This window comes from Gopherus flavomarginatus, chromosome 7 (assembly GCF_025201925.1).
Source record: "Gopherus flavomarginatus isolate rGopFla2 chromosome 7, rGopFla2.mat.asm, whole genome shotgun sequence".
NCBI lineage: Eukaryota > Metazoa > Chordata > Testudines > Testudinidae > Gopherus > Gopherus flavomarginatus.
In genome coordinates, this window is record NC_066623.1 from 6,321,300 (window position 1) to 6,343,465 (window position 22,166).

Sequence of the window (22,166 nt, forward strand, 5' to 3'; positions counted from 1 at the left end):
CTCTTGCGGCCTGCAAGCGGATTACCCTGATGGGCCATGTGCACCCATGGGCAGCAGGTTGCCCACCACTGCTCTACAGTCTATTGAACCTGCCCAACTGACTCCAGTGAAAACCTTGAGAACTGCCATGCCCTGGGCTGTCGGAGAGACTAAGAGAGCCAATGCTGAACGACAAGATTCACATAAAGGGCCAAACCAATGAAAGCCCAGGGAGAGTTAATTCCCCAGGAGGCAGGGGAGGTTTCTACCTCCTCCCAAAGTTACAAGGAACAACAGCAAGTCAGAGAGTTACATGGATTTTCAGCAGTTAGCTGCAGCCTTGCGTCCAGCCCTGCTCACTGTTCTTCCCATAGCACAAGTGGAGTTGCCATTACAGGAGTTGTAGTAACAGTTATTTGGAATGTAAAAACGGAGGTAACAAAACCATGCCCGAGCTGCTGGTTGTTTCCCCTTATGTTTCCATAGGTGTCTGCTCACATCACCATAACCACCCTGTGCCTTTTCAGTGCCACAATCGAACAGCAACCCTAGAGGCAGAGAAATTCCAGCCTTATCTTGGCCAGGTGTCTTCCGTCACTTTGCTCAACCCCTTTTCTCCCATATTTCAGGAGGTAGCCCCAGCTGGCACAAGTGTCCTGCAGCTGGTCATGAGCGACAGAGACTCCCCTGAGAATGGGCCGCCATATTCTTTCCAGATCACCGAGGGAAATGACGGGAAAGCCTTTGATGTCACCCAGGATGGTCTGCTGGTGACCTCGTCTGTTCTGGATAGAAGAACAAAAGAGCAGTATCTCCTACAGGTCCAGGTAGATCCTGCCTTTCCCTTTTAGGATATGAATTCACCAAGGCCTATACAGTAACAATGAAGGCAATGGAAATTACATCCAAAAGTCCAGATAGAAGCAACTCCAATCTTTGGGAAGTTTGGATCCAGATCCAAATTTTGAAGCCTGGATCCGTCTGTAGAGCTCACTTCCCAAGAGCTGTGTCTGCACAAAACTAGGGCCAGCTTTTCCAGCAATAAAACCTGCTGGTGTAGTCATGGGAACCTCTGCGGTGCAACTGACCCTGTATGATGCTTTCCCCGATATAGTTCAGAGACCTTCCACTTCGGGAGAGACTCACGTCTGTTCCTGAAAGCTTCACCTAAGTACTCTAGCAAGGAGCTCTTCCCTTCTATTCATGCTCGCATCAAGTAAACAAATCAGGGGAAAATAGCTTGTTTTCAGCCTGAACTGAAACTGGGGGAACAAATCAACAGGGTCGGGAAATTATTTTTTTATTTGCAAGTTAAAATGCCTGAGCAGGCCTCATCCCCACAGCCCTGCTAGTGCACCCCAACCCTGTGCTGCAATGCTCAATGCTATTCTACCCCTGGGCTCCACACCCAGCTCCCCCCGTGCCTCCTGCCACTTCTGGAGCTCTGCTGAGCCCAAACTGACAATTTTCCAAAACTACATGGAGGTGTTGTGATGCGCACAAAGTTGGGGAGTCAGATGAGATCCAGCAAAATCATATTGCCTGGTAAATAATGAAGAATATAAGCCACAGTCTCCAGAGATGCACTAATCCACTGTTCCACCCATAGAATGAGAAGAGGTAACAAGATTAGAGAGCGTGATCAGGCTCTTACTGAAATCAATAGCAAAGGTCTCATTGATTCAGTGGTGCAGAACCAGAGCCTAGGACTATATATAGCTTGAAGAAAGAAGGATTGAGAGGTGATATGAGAAAGAAATATGAAGCATCGTAGCCATGTCCATCCCAAGGTATTGGAGACACAGTCCTGGACTATAGATGAGCTCTGTGTAGCGCAAAAGCTTGTACCGGCTTTCCCCGCCACCCCGTTGGCCCTGCATACACTCCTAGTCTCTCAGGACTTTTGCTTCAGCTGCAGAGACAAGGAGTGGGTGGGCCAGTGGGGGGGGGGGGAAATAGGAAACTGGATAGATCAGGATTGAGGTGTGTCAACAGTGCAGCGTGGAAAGCAGGCCTAGCACCTCAAACACAAGCAGTGGCACCTCCTCTTGATCCTCAGCCTGGGTGCAGTGCCAATGTAACTCAGCACAGGCCTGTAATGGGTCCTTTTGTTTTCCTTGACAGGTCTCGGACAGCGGCATCCCTCCTCTTTCATCCTCTGCCTTTGTAAACATCCAGGTGAGCGAGCCGAGCCAATATGCGCCTTCGGCGTTGCCCCTGGAGGTATTCATCACTACGAACGAGAGCGCCTTCCGAGGCGGTGTTCTCGGCAAGATCCATGCCACGGATCGAGACCCCCATGACACCCTGGTGTACACCTTGGCAGCAGAAGTACCCCAAGAGGGGCGCTTCTCAGTGGGGACAACAGATGGCAAAATCATCGCTGGCGAGAAGCTTCCCCATGGCCACTACACCCTGAATGTGTCTGTCAGCGATGGCACATTCAAAACCACCACCACCATCAACGTCCATGTGTGGTGTTTCAGCCAGGAGGCACTGGACAAGGCCGTGGTGTTACACTTCCAGCACCTCTCCCCTGAGGAGTTTGTGGGTGACCACTGGCGCAACTTGCAGAGGTTTCTGGGAAACACCCTGGTCACAAGACGTCAGAACATCCACATGGCCAGCCTACAGCCCACGGCAGCCTCTAACGGCGTGGAGCTCCTCTTGGCCGTCGGAGAGTCCCCTGGTGCCTTCTATGAGCCCCGCGTCCTAGCAAACAAGATTTCTCTGTTGGCTGGGGAGATGGACCAGCAGGTGGGGCTCCAGTTGAAGAAGGCCATTCACGTGCCATGTCATGGGCCAGCTTGTGCCCGGCGTGTCTGCAAGGAGACAATTCAGCTGGATCCAAGCATGGTGTCCACCTACAGCACTGCCCGACTCAGCGTTCTCACGCCCCGGCACAGCTTGGAGCAAATTTGTTCTTGCAATGGTGAGAAATCCTCCTTATTGCTCTTGAATTCTCCCCCTTGGGAAAGCAATGCCAGCCTCTAGCATGGGGGATTATCCCTTCAGCACATTGTGAAACTCAGGGAGTTCTCATGCAATTACACTGGTCCATTAACTGGCCATGCTGGCTTCGCTTTCAGGGCCAGACCTAGCATCCTTGAGTTTTAAATTCCATCTGGCCTATAGGAAGAATTCCACTGGATAATGCTAAGCTCTTATCATGTGTCATTAAATAATAACAGGATCTCTGTTGCCCCGATGAGAGTACAGTCACTCATATGTGGAGCAAAATGGTCTGGGCTCTACGGGTAGAACTTCGATCCTTGGGTTCCCATGCTTTGCTCCTGTGCCCAGCAAAACACAGACTAGTTAAAAGTGGTGAATTCAAATAATAGAATCATAGAATATCAGGTCTGGACAGGACCTCAGTCATCTAGTCCAACCCCCGGCTCAAAGCAGGACCAATCCCCAAATAAATCATCCCAGCCAGGGCTTTGTCAAGCCTGACCTTAAAAACCTGTAAGGAAAGAGATTCCGCCACCTCCCTAGCTATCCCATTCCAGTGCTTCAAATTAAGCCAAAGAATTTGTATTCATATTTTAGGTACAGTAGCATCCACTTAGCAGCAACCCGGCTATAGTAGGAAGAGGGCCGGAAACATAAGACCTTGTATTAGAGGCCTGGTACGAAGCCTGAGACTAAAGTAATGATCAAAACATCTCTATTCATCATGCTGTCATCCTGACCTTATCTTTAGGATGGGTCAGCGTGTTCCTGTTATGTTTGGGGAATGTGCTGGTATTGAGGTGTTCTGGTACCACCTTTCTGGAATGTGTTTGCGTGTATATTCTTATGTCTGGCACTACTTAGGAATGTGTGTTTCTGCAATATCAACCCTGTTCTTGCCAGATTCTATGAGCAGGGCCTGCCTCTTGCTCACAACTTAACTTAGCTTTATATCAGCAAGTTTTGGCCATTACTTTAGCCCAGGCCTCAGGCCTCCTACCAGGCCTCTAATACAAGGCCTCATGTTTCAGGCCCTCTTCCTACTATACCGGCTATTGACAACTTCCTGTTAACAGCAACATTTTGCCAGGCACCAGTCCCATCCCATTGACTTTAATGTTAATGGGATTCGGGTCCTGGCAATGGTTTGCTGCTGATTACCGACGTTTTTCAGAAGCCTGGCCCCAGCTGCAGCCCAGGTTTGGGAGGGAAGCTGCAGCCGGGGAAGGAAGTGCTGGGACCTGCCTTCTCTGGCGACAACCCTGCAAACCAACCTGTGGCTGGTGCTCAGCCCGTCCCATTGCTTCCTTCTGGGACTGCAGCCCAGCAAACCTGCTTGCATAGCAATGCTCATGACATAAGGTGCTTTGGGCTGGGAGGGGAAGTTCTTGGCAGGGCAGATGCCTCTCCAGGCTGTGCCCTGTTGGGGAATTACACACAGAGAAAGAAGTGCAGAGGCATGCTCTGCCCCAAAGAGTGCAGGGAGAAGCATTGTGCAGCCCCAGGGGTCCCCAGCGCCTCTGTTCCCCATAGAAAGTCCCAGCATCCGGGCTGCAGCCAGGGAAGGCATGGCCCAGTGCTTCTGTCCTGGCTGCAGCCCTGCAAACCTGCCTTCTGCTTATTAGTAACTACAGGGTAATAGCAACTTTTTGCTGCTGACCAGAGGGTTACTAATAAGTGGAATCCACTGTATTTCCACATTGCCCATGGAATAGCAGGGGTTGGAAGGTTGGGATGAGCTGTCCTGGCAAAGCTGTTTGCAGCCCCCTAACAGGAATGTCTGGGGATGCTGCAGGACAGGCCTGAGCTGCCTAGGCAGAGCCACATGTTCTAGGTGAGAAATATCAAGAGAAGCTGCAGCTCAGGACTGAAGTGCACTGATAAGAGTTAGTGAACTCTCAGGACAGGAATAGGAGGGCTGCTGCAGGTCAGGACTGGGCTGCAGGTCATTATGGTGGAAGAGCTGTTGGGGAGGCTCAAAATGTGAATAGACAGGGGGCACTGCAGGTCCTCACGAGCTTCACTGGCAGAGCTATGTAGCGACTGAGGGCAGCAAGGACTCCTTCAGGTCAGGCTGGAGTTACGGTGCCTGAAATAGGGGAAAGCACAGGGCTGGGGAAAGCACTGGATGCCGTAGGTTGACCACAATCCAGAATCTCAGACTGTTTTCAGATGATCCACCTGGCCTGGTTATATTTCTAGGCACGGCTGTGAGATTCAGTGGACACAGCTACATCAGGTACCATCACCAGGAGAGAGGGGACTGGCAGATGCAGTTCCGCCTGAAAACGCACCAGCTGCACGGTGTTCTGCTCTTCATCAACGGGACCAACACTGCTGTTCTGGAGGTAGGGTTTGTAATATCTAAGGATTTATTTCTGCATTAAGGAACAGTTCCATTGCATGTGCACTGGGAAATATCACTAAAGGAAGGAACAGACTGAACAAAGAAATACCCACCTATGTGTAGGTGTAAGCCATACTAAAATACCATGTTGTGAAGACTCGTTGGTAACCTGGGTACTGTGCAACTTGGTATGTTCACCTAGGCGGGTGACACATGATTACAGCATGACACGTAATTTCAGCATGACTGCTTGAGATGGGTTTTTTGCACCGACAGATTGTGCACGCAGCTAGTCTGTGCTAAAGCTGCCTAATGCTACTACCTCTCTTCCTTTACCCCTCCTTGTTTGTTTCATCCTTCTGTTACATCATGTCCATTTGACTGTTGGCTTCTTGGAGAAAGGACTGTTACATACCAGTTATGTTTTCAAAACTGCTCTCCTCCTGTTTAGCCAATGCAAAAATTCCCACTGACTTGAACAAAAGCACAAGTTAAGCTGATGCTGAGCATCTTTCGAAATGTCACCTTATATGTTCGTACAGCACCAGGTACAATGTGGTCCCAACCCCGACGGTACCGCGCTAACTAATAATAGTCCGAACAGCCCAGAAGACAATTCCAGATGATATACGCACAGAGTTCCCATATACACACAGGAGTCACTCGGGGAGCACGAGGAGCCAGATTCTCAGCTGATACAAATTGACAGTGCTCCGCTGACTTCAGCAGAGCTGAATGGACTCACATCCGCGGAGGATCTGGCCCATGGTACCTACAGACTCACAAACAGGTCATTTGAGGGCCTGTGAACACCAACCCACAAGCTTGTAAGTGAGCAACCCAACCCCATTTATCCGCCAGGGAATTAGTCAGAAACCCGTAAACATGGTGTTACCCATTAACTTACCACAGGAAACAACAGCTGCTTCTTCTAGTTTCCTCAGTGGCTGAGCTGAGCACAGATCCAGTGGCCACCCAAAAAGATGCAGAGAGGTGTCCAGATGGACACCAATGGATTAAAGGCTCTTTGTTTTAATGGCGGACAGGGAGAAGTTGAGGACAGAAGTCTTATAAAATGGCTTCTCACATCACTTACTATTTTATGAACAATCCAGGCAACTTTAGCCAGTATCTCACTGTTACTGGGTTAATGGGAGGATAACCCATTCAAGCTTAAACTTGCAGGCCTCTTAGCTTATGTTTCCTGCAGTGGGTTTCGTCATTCCGGACAACTGCCAGAACCAGGAACATCTTAATCTGATCTCTCCCCTTTCTTTGGCTGCACTTGCTGAATCTATAAAGAACTCAAAGGAGCACGTGTCTGCTCCCTTCCACCTTGGCAGCAGAAGGAAACGAAGAGCCCTCCAGAAAAGGGTTTTACTGTCTGTGCCTCATTAATTATAATGGGCCTAATTTAAGTTTCATATCTTATAACTCACTTATTGACTTACTGGGTTTTCTCCCCTGACCCTATCTCTGCGTAATCTAGACTTACGACATAAATTAAATACAGCACCATGCTCATTTAAAGGGACCCACTCCATTTTTTAAACTGAGTTTAACATACTGTGAAGTGCTTCTCCGGCCCCTGAATCCCCTGCCTATTTCTCTGGTGTTTTCCGATTGTAAAATGTTTTTCTTGCCGCTGTTTTGGCATAAAAGACCCCCACAAACAACAAGGGAAATGGGCTAGCAGGGGAATCAGTGGTGCTGACAATACACCACGTGCTGTTAAATGAACAAACTGAAAAAAATACAGGGAAATATGTTTTTTCTTCTCTAATTTCTTGCAGCTACAGCAATCATAGGGGATGGCTGGAACACTGGTGGGGGAATAACATTCAGACAGGAGGATGGTTTTTAAGATGACAGTGTCCATTTCAAACTGCTCAGAAGAGGCAGCTCACACAGTCCCCACCCCTGAGCCCCATGGTGGCAGTAAGCCATTGGCTGCAGAGCATTGGGGGAGATGCGGAAAGGGTCTGCTTACCAGCAGGAGTCCCTGGAGGAATTTTCTCAGCCAGAATTCCTTCTTGGCCATGAGGAAGAGCTCGCTGAACAAGCAGCTAGAGGGCGTGACCTTGCACAGCTGCTCAGATCTGCTGGCTCTTCTGGCTGGGAAGCAAGACTGGTGCTAGCCTGCACCAGTCATTGAGCACAGTGAATGCAGGGACTGTGATTGTATCTGCCCATTGCCCCTGACCATTGCACAGGCTCATGAAAGCTGCAGAAGGCTCTTGTACCCTCTTCTGCACCTTGCACAGCTCTGGAGCGCCCTCTCTACTGCCCCAAACAGCCCCAATAAACCATTCAGGGAGCTCACATCTGATCTAAAAGGGGTGCCTCAGACTTCGCCCTGAAGGCCGGCAGAGTTAGGCTCCAGCAGGCGCTTGGAACAAGAAAGTCACATAACCAGGGATGCTCCACTGGAAGCCCCTTGCCTCCAAGTCTTGGAGCAGCTTAGAGACTGGTCAATAAAATCACCTCAACTGATCTTAGCCCTCAGGAAGGTGCTGAGGAAAAGAGGAGGAGGCCTGCATAGTAACCAAAGAGACAACTTATTAGCCAACCCCGACCTCGTGACAAAAGGCTAGTTAATGACTGAGTCCAAAGCCCCAGTCATTTGGCTATAAATAGACAGCTGTGCCTGTCCAGTGGGTAAGTCTGCCCTGCAGCTGGAGGGGCAGCAGTGCCTCTGACTCATTTCTTTGTCACGCTGTTTGTGGAGTGCATCGGAGGGACCAAAACATTGCCAGGACGTGTTGTCTGAGAAACTCTGGGTGCCCTCGAGTTTTTAGTTTTGCAAAACTAGGCAAATAAGCACAAGTCAATAGGATCTGTTATTTATTTGCTTATTGTCTCGGGTTTGTAGTTCCAGTGTTTGGAATAAATTCCTCCCAGGGTGAACATACCTGCCTTGTCCTCATGATCTCCGAGCACTGCACCCGTGCTGAAACGGCTTTGTGAACCAGGAGGAGCAAAAAGACAGGCTAGCTGGAGGAGACTCATAAAGGAGTGTCTTTTTGCTTCAGGGGCATTGAATCCTAACTTGTCCCCAGAATCTGAACAAGCCAGTTACTGATGCTCAGCTTGTATTTAAAACAGAAGGAAAATGGCAAACCCTTCTCTGATATTCTCACCCCACTGTGCAGAGATTCACACACACAGCTCCCCCAAGACTCACTCGGGGGGATCATCCACCAGCTTCTACGAGTCCTTCCAAAACAGATTTCCCCTTATCTAGATAGATAGATGGATAGCTAGATAGAGGGGGTGTCTGGGGATAGATAGATGTGGGGGGGTGTCTGAGGATGGATAGATAGATAGATAAATGAATGTTTAAAATTCTACCTGTGCATTCTCCCTATTCATGGCCCCCTCGGTTCTATAGAAGACACTCCCTTACAAATCAATAGGGTAGGAGAAAAGAGGAGTTTTCACCTGAATTCAGCCTGAAACCACATTTACATGCTTCTCTCTCTTTTCACTATCCCACCAAAGTTTTTAAGAGCAGTCGCAGGCAATGGACAGCATTTTTCCCCCACTGCCCCTCCATTATAATTCAGAGGACGTTTGTGTGGTTAGTAATCAATGATCTGATTGTGTCATTCCCAGGCCCTGGGGCTAGAGAGGGAGTATTGGATTGCAGAGGATATTAGCAGCTTTGGCCCTGGTTTCCAATGTGCTGATAAAAAGCTGGGGACTACAGCAGGTCTCTTTCTTTCTTCTTCGCCTCCTTCACCTGGTCCTACAATGTAGCCCTGCCAGCTGGTCTTGCATGCCTAGATTCGTTCAGCACTTCTCGTTAATGCCAAGAGAGAAGCTCCAGCACGGGCAGCTTCCACGCCGGTAACAAGATACCAAGTAATCGCTTGGCAAATGGAGTTCACTTGTGCACAGGCATCCTGAATGCCAGCACTACGGTGATCCAGATTAAACCCCAATGCAGCAGGTGGGGGCTGCAAGCAGCTGGGAAGTAAAGTCATGCAGCTTCTGCATGCTGCCACATGGCGGTGTGGTCTGGGGCACAGTGTGGAACTCGGGGTCAGAAGATGGTTAGTGCCTTAGGATGGTAATTGTCTCACTGTGCCTATGTACAGCACGCAGAGGGGCTCTGATCTCTGTTGTGGCTTGTGGGTGCTACCACTATCCAAATCATACCTATTATAGCATGATGAATCACAGCACAGAGATGATTCCTTCCCACCTCCCAACTCTTTACCAAGGGAAACAGAAGGGACTAAATCCCGCCTGTCCTAGCGTGCACTCTGAACCCACAGGGTGATGCAAGTATAAGTTAGAGCAGAATTTGACCTTACATATTACAGGAGTCCCGGGGGCAGCTAACAACGTATCTTTGGCCGACTGAAAAAGTGACAGGAGCTGGGTTTTGGTTCAGAGCCATTTCTAGAGAGAACGAAAAACAAAGGAAATAATGAAATGCCGTTAGGTTTGTTCACATTAAGAATGGTTTTCTCCTGCCCTGCCCTCTTCCTCCTCATTGTAACTGAGGATTGGAATGGTCCAGCAGGTAGAAGGAGGTGATCCTAGAGCAGCTCTCTAGAGACCTCACAGCCCAGTATGATCATTTATAGAAGCAGTTCCCATCTAGCTGCTGGGGAGGACACAGAGTCCTTCTGTGCACTGTCCCAGCTATGCTGATTAGTGCACAATCTGCTTGAAACCCCTGCTAAAAATGGAGCAGCGCAGCTCCTGGCTTTACAGGCCATCTCATGAGCAGCACTCTCCACCTACCAGTCAAGGGCTGCAGGAGAGGACAGGGATCGAGCTGCGGGAGCAAGAGGAGACGGACTAGTTGTTTTCCAAAATAGCAATGTAAACCTAATTTTAAAGTAGGTTTGACTTCTTGGGTGCGAAGTTTAGCCCTGGCGAAAGGCGGCTGCCTTCTCCAGGCCAGCACCTACCTACTCCAGCTTCCCCCAAGACTGTCCTGCCAATTGGCAAGAGGAGACTCTTGGTTGCAAGGCTCATGTAATTCTTCAGCTTCCTGCTGAGACTGCGAGCAGAGTTAATGGTGAAGGTGGTAGTTCAGTCCACCACGAACTGCAGTGAGACGCATTGTAATTTAAAAGATATATACAGTCGTCCCCCACCATGGACAGTCCCATGGGCATTTCATTTCTAACGCAAGACAATACCTCAAGAGGTTTAGCTGGTGGAATGGTCCTATTGGCTGAATGTTCTTGGGTCCTGGAAATCCCAGGTGTTTGCCTCTTGCCTTGCACAGAAGGGGAAGGAGGAAAGCAGGGAGCGTTGAAAGCCCAGCGGCACAACGGTGTTTGCATCGCTGCTAATTCTGGCTGTTTGGGCATGTTTTGCAGCTCGTTAACGGGGTGCCTCATCTTGGACACCGATGCCGTGGCAATATCAATGGGAACATTTCCTCCCTGCGTTTTGTGAGCGACGGAGAGTGGCACTCGGTCCTTCTGGAAGTGAAAAGCACATCCCTCCGTTTGCTCATCGACAGCTTGGGAAATACATCTCTCCGGCTGCCCGTGGCCTGCAGCATCTCCCCTTCCAGGAGAGATCTGCTCTTCGGGGGGATCATCCAGTCCCGACAGCCCCAGCGGGTCACTCAGGGGTTTAGAGGTTGCCTGGATGCTGTCAGAATTGACAGAGAAGACGTGATGCTCCTGCCTGGGGACAGCCAGGCGAAGGGGATTGTGGAGGAGGTGGGGATAAAGCAGTGCTGCCCACACACCGGTGCATGCAGCAGCAGCCCCTGCCTCAATGAGGGAATGTGTGCCGAGACTCACGGAGGAGGTACGTGCATGTCCCGCTGTGACTTTCTGGGCATTTAGAAATCAATAGTCTGGAGGCGAGCATGGAAAACAGCTGAGCTGAATAGGCCAATTTAAGGGGGCTGCCCCAGAGGAGGGGAAGTTCTGGCTTTTCACAGCGCTGCATCTCCCAGCAGACTGTCAGGGGGCAATGTCCTCAATCAGTGAAACAACACATTGGAAGCATTATGAGACAGTTCTTGGCAGATCAGACTGGATGCACTGCTGTTTCTGGGTGGAGTGAGCAAAGGGCCATGGGTTCAGCTGTATTTTCATTTAGGCTTTTACAAAGCCTCAAGGAGCTGGAATAACGTGAGGTCTGGTCATCCCGTGACGTTTCAGCTCCCGGAAAGTGGAAACACTGTGGGAAGCCGAGATGTGGATTTGTTCCCATCCTATAAGTGACTGCCGGGGGCCGGGGAGGGAACCTGTGAAAGTCATTAACACAAGCTCATGCCTGCAATTCTTGAGTTCATCTGAACCTGGTTGCCCAACAGTTATTTGTAGCAGGATTTCATCCATGTCACAAACACGAGTGTATCTATCTGTGCACCTCATCAACCTCACAACTCCCCTGTGAGGCAGGGCAGTGCTATCATCCCCATTTCACAGATGGGGCACTGAGACACAGAGAGACTAAGTAACTTGACCAAGGCCTCACAGGAAACCTGTAGCAGAGTTGGGGATTAAAGTTGGGTCTCCCAATCCCAGGCTAGCGCCCTAACCACTGCACTACCTTTCCTCTCCAGAACATCTTGCTCTGATTTCTGTGGGTGAACATAGTGTGAGAGGAACTCATGTGGATAGCATAACATTACAGCACTGAGTCCCTTGAGACAGCCACTGCCCATGCTTGGGCTTTCCTGCTCTGATTTCCATTCCCCTCTCTTGGGGGCATCTGGAGGCGGCTCTGATACAGCTGCATGGTGATGGGAGACATGCACAGGGGAAGCCTTTGAACTCTGTCTGTGCTTATTGATGCTTTGGTTTTTCTGCCTGAGGTCTGCTGCAGAGTCCCACGCCCTATTGGGTTAGCAGCAATCAAAGGGCTGAGAGCACACCTCCTTCCTTCCCTCCCTGCCTGCCCCCTCGGGCAACAGGATTTAGATTCCTGTCAGCTAGGCAGCTGTTTAACTCAGGTGAACTTGTTCCAGGTAAAGTGCACAGACACAGAGTGTATGAGTGTACAACCCTGCAAAAGGGTGCATGTGTGTACAGGTGGACGTGTGCACGTATGTGCAAATGTGCTTGTGCAAGTGTGTGGTGTGTGTATGCTGGAGTGCAAGGGCATGTGTGTTTGTGCAAGAAAGTGTTTGTGTAAATATGCTTGGATGTCATGCAAATGTCACAATAATGCCAATCAGCAAGTGACAGGATCACGCTCAGGGATACTGTGTGTGAGCACATGTATAAGACTGAACGTACATGTATCTGTGTTAGCATGGCTGGATGGTTGTGCCTGCCATGTGTATGAGTGTGTGCACATGTCTTTACTAGTGACGTGGAAGTGAGCTGGAACTTGCCTGAGTTACTCTATGCACAGAGGATGGAGACGTTTATTTTGTGGGTCATAACCAGGCACTTTTCTAGGATGCTCCCGGGTGGAGGGGCTGCACTTCCCCAGCCAGCTTGCTATTGCATGGTGTGAAAGAGCTCAGCAGAGCGGTTGCAGTTCCCAGGATCAGAATTTGATTTGGCAGATACCAGAAAAATAGAACCTCAGCCACCCAACCCATTGGGTTTTCTCTCCTGCTGTGGACATGACAACTCCCATGGGGAGGTGGAACAAAGCGTGTCTGGACAGGAACTGCCTAGCACATGGCCTTTTGCTGGGCGCTGGGCGGGCTAAAGACTATCATCTTTAGACATCATGTCTAAAAGAGTCATAAAAATCTGCAGCCAGTGGATCAGCTTTGCCCTCCGGGGAGGGAGAGGGCCACCGGCTACATTTAGGACCTCACTTGAGCTGTACTTTGGCTTCCCCAGTGTTACAGGACAACACCTCTATGCTCTTCAGATGGCGCATTCAGGAGAGGCTCGGCACTGGGCGGTTGTGGTGTGTCTTATCATGCAGCCTCAACCCCAGGTTCACCCCCGCTACTAATTCCCACTGTGTCAGATTCCATCTCCAATACCAGTTCCCGCCTAGCTGGTGCAGCAGTCTCACAGCTCTCTATTGCCCTCTCTAGGTTACACTTGCATCTGCCCGGTGCTGTTTTCTGGCGACCGCTGTGAGCTGGGGGACAGCCCGTGTGAATCCAAGCCCTGCTTGCATGGGGGCACCTGCCTCCTCTCCGAAACAGGCTACACCTGCCGCTGCCTAGATTGGTATCTGGGGGAAAGGTAAGGCCAAGGAATGGCTTTTTGACTGCATGTTCCCCTGTGCGGAGCCCTCAACTTACAAGACACGTTTAACTTTGGGCACCTTTTTCATGGCTGGGGTGAATACCCAGGAACTGCATGTTCTTGCAGTTTACCTGGTCACAAATCTTAATACCCCAGACAGCCACTCCAAGATTGATTGCCACGTTCCATGCACTTTTTGGATTGCATTCTCAGACTAGGAGGCAGAAGGAACCAGACAATGAATTAATCCCCCTGCGATTGCATTGTCACTAGCTAAGCCATGTATTCACAGTTCTTAGAGCCTGAGAGAATAATCTCCTTTAGTCAGCATTTCGCTGGGTGCCTGTGAATGTTTTGTTTGGTGCCGATTCAAAGTGTCTTCTTGCGACAGGGCTGTTCCTAGAACTGTTCTTTTAACAAGTACACACTTCGCTCAGCTGTGTTACAAATTACCCCTGACATGTCAGGGCTCCTTCGGAACTGGGACCAGCACAGAGGATGCATTGTTCTGGGGAAAATTGATGACGGCTCTGTATCTGATACCTGTCGAGTTTTACAGCTGAAAAGCAAGTTGGTTAATATCAGCCAGGAGTCAGATCCTTACAGTTACCAAGTCACTGCTGGTGGGGATATTCCAGGGGCCACATTTGTCAGACACCAGATCTGCAGTGCTAAGGAACATAGGAATGTCTACACTGGATCAGACCCAAGGGCCATCCAGCCCAGTATCCTGTAGCTGATAGTTGCCAGCACCAGATGCTTCAGGGAAAGGTGTAAGAACCCTACAGCAGGCAGATATAGGATAATCTGCCCCTGTAGTGGGTCTCATCCTGGTCTCCAATAATTAGAGACTGGCTTAAGCCCTGAAGCACACAGTTTAAGGCACCTTCCCAAATTATTGTTGTCATTAATTTTGATAATTCTGGCTATTCTTCATATCCACATCAGTGCACATTCAGAATACACATTCAGCACTGGAAGAGTTAACATGGCTCCAGAAGTAGATTTCACTGTCCACGCCACCTTGGGTCATCAGTAAGGAAGCAGTTACGCCTGCCGTAACCACATGTCCCTCTCTGGGCTCCTCGCTCCTGCCTGCCCTGCAACATGGCCAAAAATAGCCCAGCTCAAGTGGAATGTGAAGTGAATCTAGCACATCTCTACTGCCTTTCAGTTAAAGCTGCCCGGCATGTAGACAGGCCTCTTGGGTGAATCTGAAGGTTGAAATTATACACACTATTTTTGGGAAAATATGCAACTGATCACCAGGTGGCACTGCTGTACCTGAAACAAGCTGCACCCGCTAGTCAGACAAGGTGGGTGAGGTAATATCTCTTATTGGACCGACTTCTGTTGGTGAGAGAGAGAAGCTTTCGAGCTCCACGGAGCACGTCTGCAGGTCTGGGAAAGGTACTCTGAGCATCACAGCTAAGGCAAGATGGAACAGATTGTTTAGCACAAGGAGGTAGCCTTAAAAGGTGTGCGAATGTCTCCCTTAAATAAATTGTTATGCACGAGAAAGCATTGAGAGGAAGCTGAAAAAGAAAAGTAATGTGATAAAAAAGGCACCCGTTCAGGGTGGAAGGCTGATGCTTCTGGATGGGAGGATCCCAAATCCAACTTTTCGAGCCCTGAAGGAGTTCAGAGTTCTAGAATCATTCCAAAGTTGATGGGATTCCTGTTCTATTCAGGAATGAGAGTGCATCAGGTTTTTACATGGGAGTGGGGATTTAGATCAGTATTTTGGTCTTGATTCCTCGGACTTTCCATAAAATCTCTAAGTGCCTAAGGGCTGGTCTTTACTGGAGCTTCTAGAAATTCATCCATTTGTCAAAGCTACTCTGGACATTCCCCAGACGTTTGCTCCAGCCAGCAAACATCTGTAGCTTCCCTTGTGGAGACAGCCTAGGGTAAACTACATCTGAGGAGGTTTCTTAAAGATCAGTGCAGTTCAAAGTGTCCCTGGATTTCCTAGCCTGATTTATCAGAGACTTCAAGAGTGGAGAGGTTCCAAGCACCCAGATCTCCCCAGCAAAGGAGAGGAGTGTACTGGAGAAGAATCTTCCTCCAAACTTTGGAAAGAGGAGTTGTGTCTCTTGGCCTTTCATATTGCAATGATCTGTTTTATGTCTCTGTGGTGTGGTGAAATGTACTGGGTAATGGCTGAGGGAGGTGGAGGCATTTTCAGGGTTGCTTGGGTGGCATGACAGAGGTAGTGCATCACCCTGCAGAAAACCAGGGAGAAGGAACTTCATGGTAGCCAGTGATACCATGAAAGGACTAAAAATGGGGATAAAGCAGCCTCTCCAGTCCAAGTTTGCCTTTAAGAGCTGGCCATTCCTCTGCCCCACCCCACAAATCTCCTGCTAGTTGGCAGAATTGGAGAAAAGGCAACTTTGCTCCTGTTCCCTGAAAACTATCATTTAACTTATTGCCAGGGACATGTCCCTGTGGGCCCCTCCTCACCTTCACCACTAGAGGAAGCAACACACCACATTCCAGAGAAAGGCCCATTCAGAAATAAACCTCACAGGTTCCCCAGCCTGGCCCCACCTCCATCCAGGCTAGAGAACTTGGGAGCGCAGTGGACAGATAAGTCCCACAAAATCCCCTGGGGGCAATACACCATCTCCTGAACCGAAGGGCTGGTTCTTGGCTGGCAAGCAACCGAGGCCGGGCATAATTTGGGCCAGCGGGTGGCTGGGGCTCTGAGAACAGTTGTGTGGAGCAGCTTCACTGCTTTCAGCTGGTTAGAGCTTCTAGCAGGTGTCCCCAGCTCTGATGGCCGGTGTCTCCCTTACCCTTCCCCACTGCAGGTGTGAGAAGGTAGCTGAGGAATGTCAGGACAACCCTTGCCGGAACGCGGGGCGCTGTGTGAACGCCGGCGGCTCCCTCCGCTGCATCTGCACTGGGGAGTACCAGGGGACATTCTGCACGCAGAGGCTCGTTACCCCCGACATCGCGCCCACCAAGTGGGGGATGGGTCCCGAGGAGATCGGCGAGATCGTTGCTGGGGTGCTGGGCGTTGCCATCCTTGCGGCGGCCTTTGCCTTAGTCCGTAGGCGCTACTGTCGCCCCGCCAAGGCTCACAAGCCGGTGGCCAGCGAGGACCCAGACCTGCTCTCCAAAAGTGAGTTCTCCAAGAGCGTGGGAGTGGCCACACACGCCCCGCCACCCATCGAGCTCAACATCCTCAGCAACGGCCTGCACAACAACCTGGACAGGGGCACACCGGAGCAGCGCAAGCCCACCCCCACGCCGGAGTTTGTGACCTTCAGCTCAGGCAATGCCCAAAAACCCCGGGGCACCATTGTGTGCAGCGTGGCCCCCAACCTCCCGTCTGCCGCGACGTCCTCCAACTCCGACAATGAGTCCTTCATTAAGAGCTCCTGGGCCAGGGAGCAGATGGGTCAGTGCTCCCCCTCCACATGCCCCTTCCTCCTGCTAGAGATGGCTCCCCAATGCATTCGGGCTTCAGGCTTGTGAAGAGCCAACAGCACTGGCAAGAGCCAGCATAGTGTGGGCAGATGCTGTCCAAGCCTGTGCCACAGCCCTCCCCATGCAGTCTAGTCCCTACTGCTACACCGACTATTCCGCCTCCCAACCCCACCAACACCCATTACTCTTGACCTGCTACATCCCTCACACCTCACCAGCTACACCCGGTTATTCACCCCCACAGCCCTGCCAACACCCCTCACTCCTAACCTGCTACACCTCTCACACCTGACCAGCTACACCCCCCTATTCACCCCCACAGCCCTGCCAACACCCCTCGTTCTTGACCTGCTACACCCCTCACACCCTGACCAACTACACCCCTCTTTTCTACTTATTCTCTCTTCCTTTCTCTCTAATATACCCAGATTTGACTGGATGGAGAGAGAGGGAAAGATGGCTAGAGAGGAAGAAGAGATAAAGAGATATTGGGTGACTAGATATATACTTATGTATACTTAATTCTGTCTCAGCACAGGGGATAGACTAGATGGCCTCTTGAGGCCCCTTCCAGCCCTACCTTGCTCTGATTCCAAGTAGGAATGGCTATGGACAGCTGCTAACCTGGTTCTGATTTATTTCCAGTATATCCAGCAGAAACCACCTACTGGCCTCCCAGGTATCACCCATCGGACGTCCAGGACCACCCCCACTATGATGTTATTCAAGGCCCTCTTCTGCCATCTCCCCATCCTCCTCCTCTTCCTCCTCCTCCACAAATAGACTCTGAACCAGCTGGTCTTTACGGTGGCTTTCCCTTCCCACTAGACCAGAGCAATAAGCGGGCCCCCATCCCTCCACGCTACAGCAACCAGAACCTGGAGGACTTCCTGCCACCTGACCCAATGGAACTGTCCGCCTCCCAGTGCCAGAACGAATACACCGCCATCAGCTACTACCCTTCCCAGCTGTTGCAGAGCGAGGGGACCCCCTACCCACCGGACGCTGGCTACAAAAGGGTGAGCATGCGCCTCAGCGTGGCCCAGCCATCCTACGCAGACTGTGAGGTGGGGCACCAGCCCGGCATCAGGGCCCAGCCAATGCCACCCCCACACTATGAGGGCTCTGACATGGTGGAAAGTGACTATGGGAGTTGCGAGGAGGTGATGTTTTAATGGGGCCGTGTGCTCGAAATGAGAATGAAGCAGCATGAGCAGTGACTGGGATGTGTATGGAGGGAGAAGTTACCTTGTTTTAGTCCCCTCTCTCCTGGGCCATACAATGCAACCTGTCCCCCATTAACCGCTTCCCCGTGCTCAGTCGGGCTGTAATATAGCATGGACTCTCGTCCCTGGCGTTCTATAAATCGCTCCTGCTGCTGCTCCGGACTGGATCACAGCCGGGCAGAAAACACAAAGGCCAGTGCCAGGGAACACAAAGAGAATTCCTCAGATGCCAACAGGCACTGATGGCAAATCACTCTTCATGCCCAGAGCTTCCTTAGACAGGGAGGCACCACCTCTCCCTGCCCTGGGCATGGAGTCTGGCAGCAGGAGAGAGGACCACGGAACCTTGGGACAGTCGGTTGCCAGGGTAGCGGAAGGTGGGACTGGATTAGTTCCTCACCATAGTCCAGGGAGATCTGAGCTATGTCTCTGAGCAGTCTCTTGTGCCTGGCTCCAAGGGCCTCAGGTGGGCTAATCATTCTCCAAGCAGAACTGTGGAGTTTTGACGACAGCCTGCCCCCAATGCCGTCCATCCTCAGGGCTGGCCATGAGGAGGGAGAGAGAAGGGGGAATTTAGCCTTTACATTAGTTCATTCCTGGGCTTGTCTCCCTGCAACTGTAAAGAGCCCAGAAAAATGTCCATTTCTACAGGAGAAACTGAGCAAAGAATCCTTCCTCCCTAACCCACATCATGAGGTACCACAGGTTGCTGGCAGGAGAAGGCACAAGATATACAGGCAGACCTGAATTCAAAGTAGGTAGGTGTTTGACGGGACTGTTACTTCAGCACCTTCCCATCTGGAAATCTGCCAGGCTACATCTGCACTGCAAGTGTTACCGGTCATCTGTCCACATCTGCAGCATCCCTCATGCTGGAGACATGGCTCTGTTATCGTCATATAAAGGGGGATTCTTCATAAAGGCTGCTGGGTTCAGAGGGGAACCTGAGGTTCTCGCTGGCTCTCTCATGCCCAGACTCACACAGCCTATGCTGCTGAGCATCTCCATCCAGGGTCTGCCCAGGTCCTGGCCTAGGGATCAGGGGCCCAGAAAGAACTGCTGCCTACACTACAGCAGCTCACTATGTGCAATGACCCACAGACATGTGAATGCACGTCCTGTGCATGTGCGAGTGTTTGTGTGCGCGTGTCAATGTGTGTATGTGCAGCCATGAATATCCGCACGTCAGCGGAGGAGGAGACTGTGTGCTGGTTCCTCCCAGGTCCCCTCCCAGCGAGAGAGGATTATTTAAGATGGGATTCGCCTGGATCTCCTTGTGCTTGGGAATGGATTGTTTCTCTGAGAGAGTTTATCTTTTTTTGTTTGGTCGGTTTTTGAAAGCAATTAAAAAAGAGGCAGTTTTGTATTATTATTTTACTTGAAAACTAACTGGGGCTCCTTTGGCAGCGTCAGGCAGCTGCCTATCTCAGAGGAAAGAAAGGCGTGAGGTGCACCATTTGGATCTGGATGTCCTACATTTCAGGTGCAATCAGATTCTGGCTGTTGACTGAACCTGTTCTAAAGACAGAGGGCACCTGCACATTTTGGCTCTGGATCCGGCTCAGATTTCAAACACTCTCAAAGTCTGCAGGCCTTTGGATCCATGGATTTGGGCCCTGGCTCTAGAGGATGGGGAAAGTATGAGCAAGTTTGTGCTGGGGTCACAAGCGACCAGGAACAGAACTCCAGCTTCTGTACATGTTTTCCTAGTGATGGGCGCGAGATCCCCCAGTGTTACGCGGGGAGTGGTCAGGACTCACACCCTTGGTAAACATCCCTGCTTCAGTCAGAGGAGAGTGATTTTTACAGGAAATGGGATGTTTCACACGAGGTTCCCTTTTCATTTCATTTATCAGTCAGCTTGAAGCCCTGGCATGTCGGGCATGGGGGGGCATGATGCAAGCAATGTGACCCCCAGAAGCAACCCCAAGTTGTAAACCCAAAGTCTCGCACCACTAGATAGTCGGTCACAAACCTGAGATGCACCAAGGCGAAAGAGATCCGCAAAGCAGGACACGTACAGCCCCCCATGCAAAGGAACATTCATTCTCTCCCCCTCAGAAACCAAATAACTGGGCAAAGGGAGAGAGAGGTTGTCCAGGGTGCTCACTGGCTGGCATTACTAGACCCTATCAAGTCCTGAATTGATACATAAATGATTTTGTATTAGGAAGGCAAGTGACGATGACCCTACCCCTTCTCAGACTCACATAGGGTCAGTACTGCCCATATAGGAACCAGTTGTCCCCATGGGGGCAGAAAAGTTTGTATGGAAAAGAGATGCACTCAAAGAAGAAATGCAAACAGCACTCTGTTGTCCCCTGACACCACTGGAGACTTGAGTGCATCCAGGGTTAATGATGTCCTAGGAGTGCATCATGCCCACACAAGGGCACAGGGAGGTAGAATTATAGCTGCATACATAGCTCAGGGGAGCAGCCATCCCTGGACAGAGAAGAACATGGCAGGACCAAGGAGTGGTGCAATAGGTAGACTGGTGTAAAGGAAGAGTCTGAGCCACAGGTATTAGGGCAGTGGATGGAGCAGGCCTGGCAGAGCATGCCAGGATCAGGAGAAAGACCACTCTGGAAATGCAGCAGAGACAGCCCGAAGGACACAATGATGCACCAGGCTTTGCTTGCAGTACCAGGGCACAATGCAAAAAAACCAGCACCCAAAGTCAGGATTACCCCATAAACCACTGAGCACTGGATCGCAGGCAGCGGCACTGCAGTCTCAGCCCATAAGCCACTAGATCCTGTTCAAGTGGAACAGGAAATAGGGGACACGTATCAGCGTGATCCCCGGCCCCATTTCCAGTTGACAATGTTATGCCACAGGGGTTATTTGGGGCATGTTTGCCAGCAGGTCCAGTGTTAACTGAGGGAGGATATGCAAGATTTCAAGACGGCAATCCAAGAGCTTTCCTCTGCCGCAAGTCTCCACCCGCGCAGCAGTCACGAGGATCCGGATGACTTGTGCTTTCCATGTGTAAAACACCCCCACATGTAGAGATTCAGGGGAGTGAAGGCCCAGAACAGGCCACACTGACCAGAACAGAACTGCTTTTTTATTGGAACCAATATTGGTGGACACTTGTTTGCACTCTTCAGCCAGCTCCCCCCAGCACCTGTCCAGGTAAACAGGGAACTCCCCCTCCCCAAGCCATGCCAGCCTGTTGGGCTGCAGAGACTGACAGCATAATGATTGGGTATTAACCCCTTCCATGCTGCATGGAACGAGGCTCTCCAGCACAGATGGCTATGCTGGGTGCTCTGCGGGTGCGAATGAGCAACCCAGGGATACAATGGTGGGGATGCGAAGCCCTGAGCAACAGCCGGGCATTGGAAGGTTTCACACAGAGATGGGGGCAAAAAGCAGAACCATCTATCCAAACCCCTCCCCCTGCTGCTCTCCTACATAGCATCATAGAATATCAGGGTTAGAAGAGACCTCAGGAGGTCATCTAGTCCAACCCCCTGCTCAAAGCAGGACCGACCCCAACTAAATCATCCCAGCCAGGGCTTTGTCAAGCCTGACCTTAAAAACCTCTAAGAATGGATGTTCCACCACCTCCCTAGGTAACCCATTGCAGTGCTTCAACCACCCTCCACATCAGAACTCCGGGGCCTGATTCTGCTCTCTCCACAGACCCTATCGTAAGTAACCCCATTAGAGTCCAGGGAAACCTCACAGTGTCAGTGAGTGGACAGGCAGGCTCTTGGAGTTCAGACAGCATTCACCGCAGCATCTGAGCACCGACCCGTGGCACATTAAGCAAAGTGACTAAAATGTGTCCTGTGTGGTTGGTTCTCTCCCATCAGCTCTGTGTTCACAGTAAGCCTCCCCGTCAAATAAAAACACAGCACATTCTAACAGGGACAACTTGTCGCAAGCAACATGAGTTACTAAATCTTTATTGCAACAGCATACAAACGTTCGGACTACAGCCAGCAGTGGTGAGGCACTCACCACTCGGCAATGGCTTTGGGGTGGTCTCTCAAATGAGCCAGGCAAGCATTAAGTGTAACCCTTTAAGCATATGCACCGTAACCCTTCCAGACTGCACATCTG

General features: G+C 50.7%; 1 protein-coding gene across 2 annotated transcripts in view; it reads left to right on the forward strand.

Moving 5' to 3' along the window:
- Positions 1-19,445, forward strand: part of FAT2 (FAT atypical cadherin 2) — a 78,540-nt gene extending 59,095 nt beyond the window's left edge. For both annotated transcript variants that reach the window (XM_050961496.1, XM_050961497.1), the window contains exons 18-24: positions 609-806; positions 2,104-2,911; positions 5,137-5,282; positions 10,624-11,065; positions 13,272-13,425; positions 16,245-16,837; positions 17,512-19,445. In XM_050961496.1, the coding sequence (XP_050817453.1) occupies positions 609-806; positions 2,104-2,911; positions 5,137-5,282; positions 10,624-11,065; positions 13,272-13,425; positions 16,245-16,837; positions 17,512-18,041 (2,871 nt within the window). In that variant the 3' untranslated portion in view covers positions 18,042-19,445. The remainder of the gene's footprint in view (positions 1-608; positions 807-2,103; positions 2,912-5,136; positions 5,283-10,623; positions 11,066-13,271; positions 13,426-16,244; positions 16,838-17,511) is intronic.
- Positions 19,446-22,166: the final 2,721 nt, after the last annotated feature.